This window comes from Prosopis cineraria, unplaced genomic scaffold (genome assembly GCF_029017545.1).
Source record: "Prosopis cineraria cultivar Desert tree isolate PC_DT_omini unplaced genomic scaffold, ASM2901754v1 PC1, whole genome shotgun sequence".
Lineage (NCBI taxonomy): Eukaryota > Viridiplantae > Streptophyta > Magnoliopsida > Fabales > Fabaceae > Prosopis > Prosopis cineraria.
In genome coordinates this window covers 53,573,893-53,590,319 of record NW_026555332.1, presented here as the reverse complement: position 1 = coordinate 53,590,319, position 16,427 = coordinate 53,573,893, and the positions used below count along the sequence as shown (strand labels likewise).

At 35.4% G+C, this 16,427-nt stretch overlaps 2 protein-coding genes across 4 annotated transcripts; both read right to left on the bottom strand.

Moving 5' to 3' along the window:
- Positions 1-3,181: 3,181 nt before the first annotated feature.
- LOC129308851 (membrane-anchored ubiquitin-fold protein 3-like) lies at positions 3,182-8,284 on the bottom strand. 3 transcript variants are annotated; one of them, XM_054950239.1, is made up of 4 exons: positions 7,827-8,284; positions 7,455-7,724; positions 3,783-3,950; positions 3,182-3,521 (listed from the first exon to the last, which is right to left on the bottom strand). In XM_054950239.1, exons 2-4 carry the CDS (start codon positions 7,582-7,584, stop codon positions 3,466-3,468), a joined length of 354 nt encoding a protein of 117 aa, XP_054806214.1. In that variant the 5' UTR covers positions 7,585-7,724; positions 7,827-8,284; the 3' UTR covers positions 3,182-3,465. The 3 variants fall into 3 exon arrangements, with proteins under 3 accessions (XP_054806214.1, XP_054806218.1, XP_054806210.1); XM_054950243.1 differs by having other exon boundaries at positions 7,455-7,715; XM_054950235.1 differs by having other exon boundaries at positions 7,455-7,670; positions 7,827-8,283.
- Positions 8,285-11,226: 2,942 nt separating this feature from the next.
- On the bottom strand, positions 11,227-11,948 carry LOC129303949 (glutaredoxin-C3-like). Its single transcript, XM_054943578.1, has one exon. The coding sequence runs from the start codon at positions 11,883-11,885 to the stop codon at positions 11,511-11,513; it is 375 nt and encodes a 124-aa protein (XP_054799553.1). The 5' UTR covers positions 11,886-11,948; the 3' UTR covers positions 11,227-11,510.
- Between the last annotated feature and the right edge of the window lie 4,479 nt (positions 11,949-16,427).

The following is a 16,427-nucleotide window of genomic DNA, read 5'->3' as shown; positions in this document are numbered from 1 at the left end:
TTTAAAAAATCTCATGTTCTTATATTACAAGACATTTGATCTTTTTATATACTAAAATACACTTTTAGAAATATTAAAATTACTTTTTAAAAAGTTTTTTCCCAACAACAATGATTAATTATTGGCATTGAAATCTACATAGTAGGTAAAAATTATTTTTCCTCATATTTTTACCCTCCTTTTAACGCCACAATATTAAATAGTACTTGTTTGAGTTGAATGAAAGATACTGGAGGGAGACACCAATTAATGCAACCACGCTGAAGTCTTGGTTTGGCAGGAGCGTGTTCATTCATGTAATTAATATCCTATTTAGAGAGTAATGAGTGAAAAAACAAATAATCTTATTTATAAATCACATTATTAAATTTTTATTATAAATTTTTTTATTCACTCTTAAATGTTGGAGAGAGAAAATATATTATTAAAGTGTATATATTTAATAAAAATAAAATTAAAAATTTATTAAATTTTAATAGAGTTAATAAATTTTAAAATTTTTTTAATGATGATGAAATATGTTAGAAATAACTTATAAATAAAACTAAAAGAGTAAGTTTCTGTTATGGTGTTACCAGCAGTGTGCTGTGTTCTAGGGACGAATTAATTGAATCACATGGTCGAATTATTTAACAATACTTACAAACCTCATCTTATATATTTAATTAAATCATGACAACTAAATTTTAAGGGGTTAATAATATTAATAATGAGAATTTATTATAAAATAAATTAATAATAAAATATAATATATCTTAATTTAATTGAAAACAAACATATTAAATATGTAAAGTTAAATATATAATTTTTCCTTATTTTTTGTCTTTTTAGTTCAAGGCTTGTGAATTGGATTTCATTCCTTAAATATAAGATAACATTAAAAAAAATAAAACACTGTTTCATGCACACCCTCTAACAAGCCAAAATAGGCCATAATGATTTGTCAAATATCAACAAATATTGGCCTCGCTTGAAGGTTCTAGGGTGTTTAATTACAATGTTTAAGGTTCTGGACTTCCGGTCCGCAGGAATATAAACTTGTCCTTGAGTTTGCAGGGAAAAAAAAAAAATCGTTTTTGAAAGAGTTGTCTCTTTAGTCTTCAGATCCCACCCACCTTGAATTCAAATTGGTCGGAAAATAACATAGTTTTAGGTATAAATGGGAAATAGAGAAAAAGGAATAAATTTTTTAGATCTTGAACTATTTAATTGTTGGTCAAAAAAACTTTTTAGTTGACACGTGACAACTACCAAATGATAATTTATTTTTATAGATATTTATATAATTTTAACCAAAAATAGAAAGAAATCAGGGAACTGAATCTCCTCAGTAGCCAAAATCTCATTAATACACACATCACATGACTATTAAAAATACATATGAATAATTTATTATTAAGGAGTAATATATATATATATATATATTGAAATATTGTGTTCGATACAAATGGGTCAGGTTTAAATCAGATTTTAAGTAAACATACTTAGTTTATTTATAAAAATAGACCTAATTATAAATTTAAGCATGAACAAATCATGTCAAAATTTAAACAAGATATATCATCTGTTTCTACAACCCTTTTTACTTATTTTAATATAATCAACATTTTTATTAAATAGGCCTGGCCTACAGAGACATATAGCATGTCCTGTTAAAATTCTGATATGGTCTATTTAAAAAAAAAAACATGCCTGAATTTATAATTAGCTCTATTTAGATAAATAGGATAAGCCTGTCTATTCAAAATCTAACTCAAGCTTGACCTATTTTTACCTATATGTGATACTTCAAAATGTATTTCTTTACTATTTTTAAATAAATTATTTACATATATTTTTAATAATCATGTGATGTGTGTATTGATGAGATTTTGACCATTTGAATGGTCGAGATTTAGCTACTAAAGAATGCTTAGAATTTTGCCGCTGAGAGGATCCAAATCCAAAAATTAAAGCATTTATTTTTGATGTGATTATATGATATCTAGTAGTCCTATTTGGTTGAACTTGATTGATAAATTTAGTTGATAACATCTTAGCTAACATGATTTTTTTTATATCCATGGGTTTTTTCTGGCCAACAAAAATATTCTCAATAGTTTTAAATGAAGTCTTTTTTTAAAGGGTTAAAATACATTTTTACTCATATACTTTTCTTTCAAGAATGTTGAGCACCCTGTAATAATAAATAATCATTTCCTCCCAAACTATTTTTTAGATGAGAAAAAACCCCTGCCGTTTACGGATATTTTAACATTTGAATTTCAGTAAATACAAAATTTGCATAAAGAAATTTGTGATTGACTGTTCCATTTAGTCATTACCAAAAAAAAATCATTACTTAAATTAAATTAATTATTAATATTTATTTTTATTTTAAACTTTGGGTATTTCAATTATTTACTAAAAAATATTAATGTTTTAAAGGTTCCTAGAAACTTAAGAAAAAAACATGATATTTAGTGAGATCTTATTATCGTTTACATATTACAGGAGGTTAAAATGTATTTTTAATGAAGAGGAATTTTTACTCCTCTAAAAAAAAAAATCCCACTGATTAATATAGAATATTCAGCATCTTTCGAGAAAAAAATATAGGGATAAAAATATATTTTAAATCTTATTCAAATGCAAGAGTCATAAATTGTGTCTTGAACATAGAAATATGCTCACTCACTCGAGATTACTAATTTCCCGTCATCTCTCCACCTCCTTACCCGTCCTCGACCAAAAACATGTAGACATCTTTTTCACCCTGGCCCTTGGAATCGTAGGCCATGTTCGGATCCTTCTAAAAGCACATCATTAAAGAAACGCACAGGACAGACGCTGTCATCATACCTCGAAAATTGTAGTTTATCCCTATGGAATTATCTTGTATGGTGGCCAGACAAACCATGTAAGCTCTCTGTCCTACATGCTAAGATATCAAAGCGCGAAAATTTCCGGGTCGATGTTCTGACAATGTCTTCCTCAACGCGTAGCATTGTGGACAATGAGATCTGACACCTATCAATACTTTACAAATACTTAACTTTAATCTCAGTGTTGACGTGGAGCGATAATCAGATACTGTCAATAATGGACATCAAGATTTAAGGACCCTTCTTCACATCAGCTTGTATCGTCCACATATGAAAAATAACACACACTTAACCGTCACGTGACTTCAATTCAGTGCTCAAGAAACGGCTATATGTATATAATATTTGATCATTCCATCCCATTAGAGTACCGTTCAACGTACTCACAACAGAGATCATGAACGTTTTTGTATGCTACGTATTGTACAAGACTTTCACAACAAACCCATTTTTTATACAACAAAGAAAACTATCGAAGACAAGTCAGGAATAGCCTCCAACAAACATTTGTCTATCCAGCTACGCATTCCCACGACCTCAGAGAGATCCTAGCATCCACAAGGCAAAACTCAGCAGCTTCACTCTGGATAATGGTCGATTCTCACAATATTGCACACGCACATATGGGTTTTATTGGGAGCTCATCAACATCTTTCTCTGCTCAAACCAAGGAAAGCAAATTTCAACGTTCCAAAGAAAGATAATTATGCATCTACACATTTTAGAAGGAAATGATCCCTGATACTTCGCTTCACCATATTCCCATACTTAATACACACTCATCTTCCATAGTTGATGCTTGCTATACAAGCCAATGACACGAGTGCAGACATAAGGCACTGGTATCTGAAGTAAACATGTCATTCATTGAAAATTAACAGACAATATTGACACGAAATATTTCAGAATGAAGTGTACCTGCTTTTGATCTTGCCAAAGATGGCTGGACGACAACATGCATGGTGATTTCACTAGTAAGCTCACCAAAAGGTGCTCTACATTGACCAACTGTCTTGTTGTTTTCCAAAATTTTTCCAGCATTTATAAGTTTTATGTCATTAGCTGCCTTCGGTATAGTCTTCTTGCCTACGGACGATCAGAACAGATTCAAATTCAGATAGGTTAAAGAAGAGTGTGCGCGTAGATGAAAAGTTGAATACAGAACAGCAAGAAGAAAATAAAATAAATGTTAGCAACGGAACTATGCAATGTCCTACAGCTACAGAATTCAACCATCCACTAAATAGTGATGTAATCCAACCAAACATGGGATTATCTAATTTAATCGCTCTTCAGTAATTTAGTTCAACGTTATTGCTGGAAACAGAATATCATGACCGCATATAGAGTGATGCTGACATGATATATTACAGGGGAAGTAAAATTCAAGCAATCGCAGAGACCTAGCCATCTGAAGACTTCAGGTGTGTGCTGTCAGATAAGATTTTTCATACAAAGATGACAGGGAGAGGAACTTCTCTAAAAGACCCAATCATGTAGTGCTGAGTTATTAAAAAAAAAAAATCACTTTTCATGTTCTAGATAAAACTTGATAAATTGTCTACTAAATTACAGTGTCTAAGGAATGAACCGCATTATTCATAATTTGAGAATACTGCAGCTTACTATAAATTGATCTATTGATAGTTGAACGCGAACAATTAAAAACTATACTTAATTTATTCTATTCTTTTATATTATCTAACTTCTAATAAAGTTCTACACTGAGAGCAGTCTAATCACAGGTTCCTTTCCCACCAGTCTATTATACACATCTCACAAACCCATGCAATCAACCAAAAGACCCCTTTAGGCAAGAACATAATAGACTCAATATCACCAGTCACTAAAGGAGTAAGTTCATAATGTTTTTTTTTTTTTTTAAGAGCAAGTTCATACAAAGATACAGCTTAGATTACGATAGCAATTTAAAAGCCATATAATTAATTTCTGACATTAAAAATCCAGCATAAACGTTATAGCCATTCTTCAAAAATCTATCAGTCCGAACCAGTTGATCCTTTGAACTAAGCACTCTATTAGTGAGGAAAAAGTGCTTCATTAAGATCTCACACCACCACAGCTCCTTTCATCATTTGATGCTGATTCCAGTGGCTTCAACATTACACGTTGCTTTTCTTTCTTCTTTTTTTTTCGTCAATAATTAAATACCTCTCGTGCATTATGGGGTGAAGAGAAAAGGAGAGAGAGGGGGGGGTTTAAATGATCTCTCTGCATACTTCCATAGTTAAACAACCTGAACTGGTTATGGTATTTTTATTATTTTTTTTCTTATTTCCTTCTCTCAATCATTTTTACTTAAGGAAGAAACTCCAATTAAACTATCCAACAGCATCATAATCCCAAAAAAACACACAAATGCAAAGGCCAGAAAATGAAAAGGGTGAACATACAGCAATATTCCCCTTTAAATCCCTTTCATGCGGATTTGGTCTAAAGACTTCTTTGTAGTGAATTCATCAAAAGTTGTCATTAAATTGAACTTAAAAAGCATTATGTAAACATAATCGATCTAGTCTACCTTCAAGGTTTTCATAAGACACTTAAACATCATCATCTCTCACATAAAACTGGATAAGCTTTGTCATTCAGTGCTACAACATAGGATTATTATAGCTAGCTTGCTTCCTTCCTTATTACACCAAATACAATAACATGATATGCCTTACTCTCTCCAAACCACAATATAAAGCATCTTCTTGAAGCTTCCATGGTACAAAATATAGGGTATTGGTAACTTTTGTAATTATTTTTTCAACTATACTCCTACTTCATTTATCACTCTTTTTAAGGAAAATGATGCATTAAAATTTCAATTGTCATTATTAAGGCACTTATATAGGGTATTTGAGGAGGGTATAATTGAAAATATGTATTTTTTTTAATAATTAAGGTTTCAATTAACATTTTTCGAGAAACGTGAATTAGTTATCAATGTCTTATATCATGGTCCAAAGAGATTACGTATTATACAACAACAACAACAAGCCTTTATCCCACTAGGTGGGATCGGCTACATGGATTGCAAGACGCCATTGTGCTCTATCATTTATCAAGCTTTTAGGAATATTATTAATTAAGAGATCGCGTTCAACAACTTCCAAGAGTGTTTTCTTAGGCCTTCCTCTACCTCTCTTAATCGGACTCAAAGTTATATATTCCATTCTTCTCACTGGTGCCTCCCTTGGTCTTTTTTGTACATGCCCAAACCATCTCAACCGATTTTCTACCATTTTTTCCTCAATAGGTGCCACCCTCACTTTTTCGCGTATGTGCTCATTTCGAATTTTATCTTTACATATATGTCCGCACATCCATCATAACATTCTCATCTCTGCTACTCCAACTTTATACTCTTGCTGTCCCGTTAGAGCCCAACATTCACTATTATATAACATTGCCGGTCTGATAGCAGTGCGATAAAACTTTCCTTTAAGTTTATTAGGCACCTTATGGTCACAAATAACTCCTTTAGCTTTTCTCCAATTAAACCACCCAACTTGAATTCTATGTGAAATATCTTCACTGATTTCGCCATTATTTTGAATAATGGCTCCCAAATATCTAAACTTTTCCATTTGAGATATAATTTGATCTCCCAATTTCACTTCCAAGTTATTGTCGAATAGTCCTTTACCAAATTTACAATATAAATATTCCGTCTTACTTCTACTCAGACGAAAACCTTTCGACTCCAATGTCCTTCTCCATAATTCAAGTTTGCAATTAACCTCTTCTCTTGTCTCTGCTATAAGAACTATATCATCCGCGAAGAGCATACATTTCGGGATTTCCTCAGAAAACATTATAGGATAACATTATTTAATGAACACAAGAAATTAATATGGCAATAAATGTTACATTAAAGCCAATCTAACTTGACAAATTTATCAAAGAAAATTAGAGTGTTCAGGCAAATGAGAACTGATCCAGGTAGTCCTGCAAACTAATTGAATTCAATCCTCAGAAAACAAAATGGAGTTATGGAAAAGATTGCCTTGCCTTGTTGGCAAAGCTCTTGCTCCAGTTCTAGCATCCTAGAATCTAAATTTGCAGGTACAGGGATAAGAACAAGTCAATATTATAAGTATCCACAAGAGTTTGAGGACCAACAGCATTCTATTTAAAAGGATATGTCAAGTACAAATAACTGTCATCTAAAGCAAGAAATGTCATTGTGTATGCTCATCCGGCTTCTTAATTGGCATGCACAAACAACTGAAATACAAATAATTCACCAACCCATCTGCCAATTTAAGAGCAAGGAATGTATAGTTATGCCAAATTCATTCTAGCAACACCTGCATCTTTTCTTAAAAAAGTTACCAGAATGAGATTTGTTCATACGGCTGCCAGGAAATATGATCATGTGGACCTTTGTTCATCAGAAACTGCTAGATTATCATGAACGTAACAGAGCCTTGTAATAAAATGCACTAAGTGTAGGAACATTAACTTTGTTTAAGCCAGACAACTTGGTGCATTTCCTAGCATATTCAATTATCATTCTAACACACTGTTCACGAACATAGAACAATTTACAGATTAAAAGCAAGAGTAGCTGGTAACCTTTTGGCCATTCTGCAACAATTCTTTCCTTCAGCATGGCCACGGTAGAAGCTGGCGGGTAACGGAAGGGCCCAATGTCTGAACCATCAAAGATACGAAACTTAAGCTCCACTAAGTCTTCGTCCGGCATCTGATTTTTTTCAACCAATTCAATTCGTGTACAAGACAGTACCACCAACCTCGGACCAAAACTATTCCCTTAAAACCTGCATGCCCCTGCAGCCAAACAGACCGATCGATCAGCAACTCTTTTTCTTTTTCCTGCAAAAACTAAACGCGTAAAAGTACCGAGAACCAGGCAATTCGGAGTCTATTTGACACTAACTTCATTGAATTAAGGAAAAAGAGAACGAAATTAAAAAAAGATAATACCTTGAACAAGAGTAGTAGCGAGAAAAGGAAACTAAAGCTGATGGCTACAAAAGGGTCACAAGATGTGCTTGAAGAAGGAAAAATTTATCGGCATCAAGGAGAGAGAATGAACCCTAGACCCCCATATTGACGCTTTCCTTTATTTTCTTTTCGGCTTTGAGGTTTGAACGATGATGGGGCTTTTGTCAAGCAAAGCAATCTTCTTGGTCTTCCATTTTTAAATTTTACGAAGTATTCAACTTTTTATTGCACCGAGCGCATTTAAAAAAGAGGAAGAAGGAAAAGAAGTGAGATATGGATTTGGAATCTTGCGGGTGTCAGTGAATAGAGTGGGAAGGCAAGAAGTTAGGAGTCACAGCAGCAACAGGAAGATCCCGTCGGCGCGTAAGGTGAATCTCTGAACCAATCATGGCAACCTCGAATTTAATGGGTGGGAAGAACAGATAAGGGAAGTTACTACGTTTGTGCCGATTTGTTGGTTACCCGTTTTTTTGCAGCTGGGCTTTATTGTTATTATTTTATTGGTTGGTTTCTGTTTGGATTTCATTTTCAGATCAGTTTTTTTTCCTCCAATTGCACAACCTCTCGTCCATACCAATAATTATCCTCGGATTTTATTGAGAAAAAAAATAGATTTTAAAATTAGCAATAGAATATATAACTTTAGTGCAGTAATTTAGATTTTAGTTAAAAATTTGATGACAGGCATATGACGGTATAAATGACACATAATCTTATTATATAAGGTACAAGTTGTGGGTCAATGTTCCTTTTCTGGAAATCTAAAAGATGCTAATCGTTGTCATGGAGTAAATTGGGCCTCATAAGCCCACGTTCATTGGAGTCTTTGAGGCATTGTTCAGGACTCAAAAGTATTGCCAGGAAAAATCTTGCTCTCAACATTTCGAGATAATTCTTGTTGGCAACAAAGGGTGTTATTTATGCTCTATAAAAGTGAGTCCTTTAGAACCCCACATATTGTTTATTGAATCTCAGTATCTCAAGAAAAAAATCTCCGCTGTCGGCAGGAATCTTCTCCCTGTGCTCACAAATAAAAAGATTTGCCAAGAAAAATGGTCTACCCTCTAAGCATGTAAAGGCTTAGTGGATGATTTATAAATATTTCCTTTATTCTGATATAATTTATAATTTTTTTTATAAGTGCTTTAAAAATTATGAGGCTTGTCATGTTTCGAAAGTACATATTGAGTGTTGACAAGTGATTAGCCTAAATCTCAAAATTAGGAGGATTCAATATTTGTTGAATTTTGATGATAAATAATTTGCAATTAATATTTTTAAAAAAATTGAGATTTTTCAAAAAATTTGGTAAGCTTTTAAAATCCATAGCTTTTATTGAAAAAAAAAAAACTCGATGACCTGGCTTACTGGTAATGAGATATGTTGTTTATTATTTAAGAATATCGAGAATACTCAGTCCTTTTTTTCTGGGGGTGGGGTGTTGATGGAGTCCACAGCGTAGCTGATAATTAATGTTAAAATACGACGATCACTTGAAAAAGGGAGGCATCAATTCTCGGGAGTATCTTATGCGAGGTTCTTTGTTAATAGACGATTGATTTATTTATTTTTATAATTTATTATAATATATGATTTCTTTGTTAGAAATATCTTCTATTGGCTAGCTTCATTTTGAATATATGGAAGTTTTTTATATGAGGGGGAAGTAGCAGCTTCAACCTCCCTTATAATCTCAGACCATATTCTTTCTTGTTGCTCAGAACTCGCAAGAGATAAGCCCATATTCCCTTTATTCTCAGTTGGAAAATTATTATTAATAATAACTATAATATATTATAATTATAAATTGCAAAATTCTCAGAAGGAAAAACGCAACCTTTCTCATACACCGAACAAAGCCTAGTTCTTACGGCTCACATCCACCGCCGTTTCTTTGTGGTCCCATTGCTCCCTCCGTTTCATGTACAAGGCATTTTTTAGAAAAGGCTGTCGTGGTATTTTTAAATAAGTCTTGAATAAAAAAAAAAGAGATATTAATTGTATGTTTTATTTATCATCATCACGATACTAATTGATATTATTTGAAATAAATTTGAAAAATTACTATAATTTAGGAAATCAACTGAGAACGGAGCGAGGAAGCAGGGGTGTGCATCCCGAACATGGGCGCGCCATGTCGACTGTTTTTATTTTTTGTCAATACGTTCTAACGCGGGCAAGTACCGGTGGATATGGGGTTGGACACAGGACGCGACGTTTTGGCTCCTTTTTTTTTTTTCTCTCTCTCTATCAAAACGAGATGCCCTGCTTCGTCAAGTTCATTCCCAAATCCCTCATCGCCTGCTTCGCTCTGTCTCTGACGGTGAAATTCCAAGAGTTGGGACCCTGCTTCGCGTTCGGCATTTTCTACTCGTCTGAGTTCATTCCCAAAACAAAAAAACCAGATGACCTGCTTCGTCATCTGACCCTTCTCTGTCATACTTCTTCAATTACATTGCCTCCGCCTGAGCTAGTCAACCTGCGTTGCTCAGCCAGCTGATCTGCTTTGTCGACTTTGTCTCCTCTAGTCACCTTGAAACTGCTGTCAACTTCGTCCACTTCTTGCCTGCGTCCTTCGTCGTTCTCTTGATCTCTTACATCTTCCCTCTATTTCTTTCATTAGTTAATGGCATGCTCATAGAGTTACATACTTACAACCATGTTCTAAATTTATTACGATGGACAGATTAGGATAATATTTCGCTGAATTTACACACTCAGACCCATGTTTTAAATTTGCCTCTTTCATTGGTCTGCGGCATGCTCACAATCACACGTGTTTTTAGATAACTTCTGTCTTATTTTCTTTTCTTTCTTTTTATGTGAATATAAATTGATCTTTTTATCTTGAAAAAGATAATTTTTATAATTTCATTTGTTTTTTTAAATTTTATTAGCGCTTCTCATATTAAAATTGCAGGAAATTGTATTGAAAATATATGTGTATCTAAATATTTAATATTTAATTATTTATATAATCAAATTTTATATCCTAAATATTTATTATTTAATTATTTATATAATCAAATTCATATCCTAAAATTTTTTAAAATTGTCATGCCCGTGTGTCATGCCTTATTGCGGTACTTGTATTGGTGCTTCATAAGGATGGAGGGAGCAAGTCAAAGTGGCGAAGATTGGGAATAGTATATATGTGTTTTAATTTTGACTCCTATATTCTTAAATCCTAATTCCGCTCCAGCAAGTCACAAGGAAGCAAATTGGATAGAGCAATAAAAATTTTGACTCGTACCGGTCTGTGGCTTTCACTGCGAAGTTAAGCTATTATTAGGAACGAACCCAAAGCAGAGACAATGCAGCCATTTGCAAGAACAGTAGGATAAATCAAGAGTAGTAGGAAAGTGTTTGGGAACCGAAGTGTAAAAAAACATATATATTTTTTCATTTTACTCTTATCTTCTTTACAGAGAAAGGAGGGTAAATCAAAGAAAGCATCACAAAACCAAATATCACCCCCGACGAGCCAAAAATAAAAAACAAAAATCAAAACTTAGGAATGGAGTAACAGAAGGATTCATAGAGAAGTCAGTAGTAGCGACAAGTATGACCAAAACAGAAGAGAATCGGAAAAGGGACGATAACTCGTGGCGCTCAGAAAGAGAGCGAGTGTGTGTTTGTGTTAGGAACAAGAAGAAGAAGCGTCTAGAGCCAGAGAGCCCCGGCTTCCTTGAGGAGAGGGACGAGAGTGCCATTGATGTGGCAGGCCATGACTCTGTCCATCGTTCCGACGAGCTTGCCTCCGATGAAGACCACCGGCAGGACGGAGGAGCAGCCGAGAAGCCTCATCAAGGCCCTCTCGAGCTCCTTACCTCTGGGGTCCTCGTCCAGCTCGTACACCGTGGGGTTCACTCCCATGCCGCAGAAAAGCCTCTTGATGGCGTGGCACATGCAGCACGTGCTTACGCTGAATATCACCACCGCGTTCTCCGACGCCATTCTCTCTATCCTCTCCAGCGGGTCTCCCACCACCACCGTCGTCACGTAGCCCCCCCACGACGGCGCCGTCTGATAATGCATTTTATCTTTATACTAATGTCTCTATATGACGATGCTGCTCTTAGAAACGAGTGTGTCAAGCTAGCCTGCTGGGTGCAGAGAAGCCGAGTGAGAGCTGGTATTTATAGAGGTTTAAGCGCATTGAGAGGATAATGTTTCTATATATTTTAAATATAAAGTTGGTCTATTCTTTCCCTTCTTTACCCTTTAGTAGTCGTCAGCTTATATGAGAGAGAGAGAGAGAGAGGGGACTTTATGTGGTTTTTTTTCCTGGTTTATTATTGTTGGGTTTGGCTAATAATAAGTGAGGAGGTTGTTAGATTAGGCTAGGAACAGGCAATTTTTTGGGCAATGATTATGTTGGGGGGAAGGGAAATGTGAATAATTGTGAGAGAAGATACTAACAAGCATTAACAATATTGTTAGGAGAAAAGAGAGAGCAGTTAAGTTGAAGGAATTAAGAGAGAAACAGAGAGGGCAGGCTTTTGCAGGAGGTTGGGTTAGAACCTGCTTCCTCTTCGTCGTCCTCGTTGGTCCTACCCCATCATCTTCTTCTTTTTCCTTTTCTTCTGCAATCTAATTGTTGGACGTCACCTTCTTCTTTTGGATACTTGAGGCTTGGCCAGTTATAGTGTATTAGTTAACTTCACAACTTCCATGAATAGGGGGAAAAAAGTGTCACCTTCTTCCAAAATTGAACAAGGCAGCTTCTAGAATTCAGAATTTGGAAACTTGAAAGCTCGTACATGGTATAAATGCCTGAATAATAATTAATGTATAGTATGGATTAGGTACGGCTTCTGTTCAGTAATCTTTTATCGAGGATAATCTATATATACTATATCTACATCAATCACAGCATCTTCCTCAGGCATATATTGAGGAATATAACAATCAAAAAGAACGCCAAAGAGATCTCGAGTTATAATTAGCACATGTCTATCTCATCACTTAATAAATTCATATATATACTTCCATCCTCGTTGATACTTTGATCCATTAACCACCCTCTCACACATCTCCCGTTTTTTCTTGATAACGTGGGGAATATCGAGCATCATTCGGTCACATGTAGACGGCCAAAAATAGCTTCACGCATTAGTCAATGAAATTGAAATTCAATGGAGACATATAATGCATGTGCCTGCATATACGCGTACAAAATTAATGTCCCATGATCATTTCCGAGCACGATATGGCCCCAAAAAGGAATATAATTTTTTTTTGTAGATGAACCAAACAAGTTGCAAGGTGCATGGTTGTGTGTGTGTGTGTGTGTGTGTGTGTGTGTGTGTGTGAGGATCGTAAAGTCGTGCTGAAAAGAAGCAAGGTATAAAAATATTATTGTGGAGTAGACTGTATATATTTGATAAACTAATTAAATGCCCATGCCTACAATTAATTAGTGAATGGAGGCACATGCTGGGCTGCCATGGCTCACAGGTTCACAACACGCATGCCTCATATATGCCTAGATATGTACGCAGCATGTTCACTGTTGTACAGCCTTCTCGCATTAATATAGCATGCATCAACAACAGAGACACAGTGTGTGAGCATAGTTTAGAGTTTTTCAATACGAAAGCAACAAAGAATAAGCCTTCGCTTTAAAGGAAGCACGAGGATCATATAGTATGTGTATGTGGTGATAGAGATTATTAGTGACAGACTGATGATGAACAGAGAAATATCCGTACGTACAGTGAAAGAAGGTTACTCTTTTTGGTATTTGGGGTCGTAGCTGAGCCTTTTGGTGCAGCTTGGAAGGGAAGAAAGAAGCCAAGGGACAGACACACAGGGGGGCATGCTATGGGGTGAGACAGGGAGAGAGAGATTCATGGGCGAAGAAAAAGATAATGATATTATTCGATTGTGCTTGTCGGCTTGGCTTTCCTTTTTCCTTTCTTCTTTCTTTTTCCCCAGACCTAATATTGTGTGTCCGTGACGTTGGTGAGAGTTATGACATAAAATATTGACCAGAATGCCCTTGTCTATTTCCCCCTTTTCGACTGAACCCTTCATAGTGAGAGGCCGTGTTCAATAAAGCCTGCGTCTGAAGCACACCGGATCCGGCTCTCCTTTCCCGTGTACCCGAAAAGCTATGAAATGAAATGCCATAACAATAACTGTGAAGTGCGTACGGTGCACCCATGGAACTATTCTTTTCATTTCTCTTCACACTCTTTGACCATTTTTTTGAGGGGAAAGGCAAAATCTGGTGATGGAATATCAACTTTATGGTCAAAAGTAAATAGACAGTTCTAAAAGGAACTAGTGATTAGTAAAGTAAATCTTCGTTCCGAAATGGGTCTGATGCTGAGATGGGGTCCGGATCAGGTAAGTACATGGATAATTGATGCTTTGAAGATCTGATTAACCCAGAGAGAAGTTTTCACCATTAATGGGGAAACAAGGCAAAAAGATGTGGGGATTGTGATGAGACCTAGTGACTGAGAACTTTACACGAAGCGTCTCATCAAGGTGGGGCCAACCGACCTCCCTTTCTTCTTTCTTTGCATATATAAGAGATGCTGCGGGTCTTTGATCCCTTTCTTCTTTCTATTTCGTGCTAAAGCATTTGAAACTTTAAGTTCTAGTATACGCTCTTTGACTGACCCTGTGACTCAACCATGTCGAATTTTCTTACGGGGATATGACATCATCCAGACATGCTTATACATATTTGAGTGTTATCCTCTCACTGATGGATCGATTTTGACTAAGGTTGCTTCAAATTCTACTCGCAATGATTAAATCAAGCTCTAACACTAATTAATGTTGTTTCTTGCCTTTTGTTTTTCTTATTAGTTTTACAATAAAGTTACCATTAGAGCTTGTCTAATATTAAATTCTTCTCCAAGCGATAAGCCACGTTTGTTTATCATGGTGTATGTGATGCGAGGAATTATAATTAAATTTCACTCCTCGAATAATAACTGAATCTAAGTTAATAAGAATGCAGATACTAAAAAATTAACAGTTAAATTATCTCATTCATCCCCTAATTTAACAGTATATGAAGACTGAACTTTTTTAAAAATGTTCAACAAGAGAAACCAAATTAATTATAAATTTACAGAAAGACTGATTCATAAACATTAAATATAACTATATATATACATTAATTAACCGAGCAAATTATTACGTATTACTCTAACCATAATAATAGCTATAGTGTTGTTGATCCTCATCACAAAATCCCAAGCAAATTGGAGGAGACAAAGGAGATTTTAATGAAAAAGCACGTGATGAAGTCACTCACATACAGTGATGGGGAATTGGAGAGGGAGTAGTAAGTTAGTGATGTGATAATGGTGAATGTTTGGGGAAGGTAAAGGCAACAGAAACATGTCGCCGCACAAAGGCAGCGACACCGCGTCTCTCTGCTCACGAGAACTGTTGAAATGATGACAGGGCAACGCATTGCGTGTCGGCCATTTCTTTCTTCCTTCTTTGTTTCCTCAATTGCGTGATGAAGCAACCACATTATTTGGTGCCTCATTTATGGCCATTGGGTGAAAAAAGAAAACATCAAACCCCCATTTTTGTGTAGAAAAAATCCTCAAAGACACATGCAGATATACTATAATGATGCTATACTTCATGCAGGCACTGCAATAATTAGTATGTCGCAGTAGGGTATGACTATCAATAATTTCAGTTGTTATAATGTTCGTGTGTGTGTGTGTGTGTGTAGTTAATTTCGTTTACGTCAAAAACGATCAACTCACATACGGTGCTCTATGATGATAAGCTAGTAAGTAGTAAGACATCGACCATGATCAAGATTCATGTCCTAGGTTATCAATAAACTAGTGAGCAATCATGTGTGGAAGCAAGGATGTCTGAGAAACATCGGTCTGCCTATAGGGTATAATACTAATTAGGATGTGGGATTCACAGTCTCTGGGTCTCATGAATGCGCTTAATTTGAATTCTCTTCTTTTAGATTTAGGCAGACAGGGAAGCACGCTCTCGAATACTTTCTGTGTGTGTGTGTGAGAGAGAGAGAGAGAGAGATACGTAGTGCGTGTTATTGAGATGATTCATGAGGAGCACGGCAAAGTCTGACGCAAAACCCTTTTTTGCTTGGTATACAATATGAACTATGAGACCAAAGGGAAACCTAACTTTACAAACATTAAAAAAAAAAAAACAACAACAACAACAACTCTGGTTGATGCAGCCGTTAATGCAAAAGACAAGGATGACGGCTTTTCTCAGCTTTTGTTCCCCGAGCTGACGTTACACCAACGTTGACTGCTTTTAATCTCCCGATCTTATTTTTCAATTTTTAATACTTGCGTGACTGTGTCCTTGTGTTTGTCGTCTTCACTTTGAACAGAAACACCCACCTCCCAAGAACTCAGCATTTAAGTTCCATTGATATAATCCTCATTACAGATGGGGGGCTTCAACACCCAATGCTTCGTGTTCCCCTTATTTTTAGGAGTCCATGAATGCTGGTAGTGAGCAATACTCGACTTTTCAGGATTAAATAAATGGAGTAGCATGCAACACCATTTTTTGCAGTTTCAAAACCTTTAAGGGACAAGAAGGTGT

What these genes read in the sequence shown, in the direction of transcription:
- LOC129308851 (XM_054950239.1), bottom strand. Translation starts at nt 7,584, where the DNA reads ATGCCGGACGAAGACTTAGTGGAGCTTAAGTTTCGTATCTTTGATGGT. An exon ending in TGTTGCAGAATGGCCAAAAG is followed by an intron (nt 3,951 to 7,454) that starts GTTACCAGCTAC and finishes GATCGTCCGTAG; the next exon opens with GCAAGAAGACTATACCGAAG. An exon ending in TTTGGCAAGATCAAAAGCAG is followed by an intron (nt 3,522 to 3,782) that starts GTACACTTCATT and finishes TGGTTTGAGCAG; the next exon opens with AGAAAGATGTTGATGAGCTC.
- LOC129303949 (XM_054943578.1), bottom strand. Translation starts at nt 11,885, where the DNA reads ATGCATTATCAGACGGCGCCGTCGTGGGGGGGCTACGTGACGACGGTG.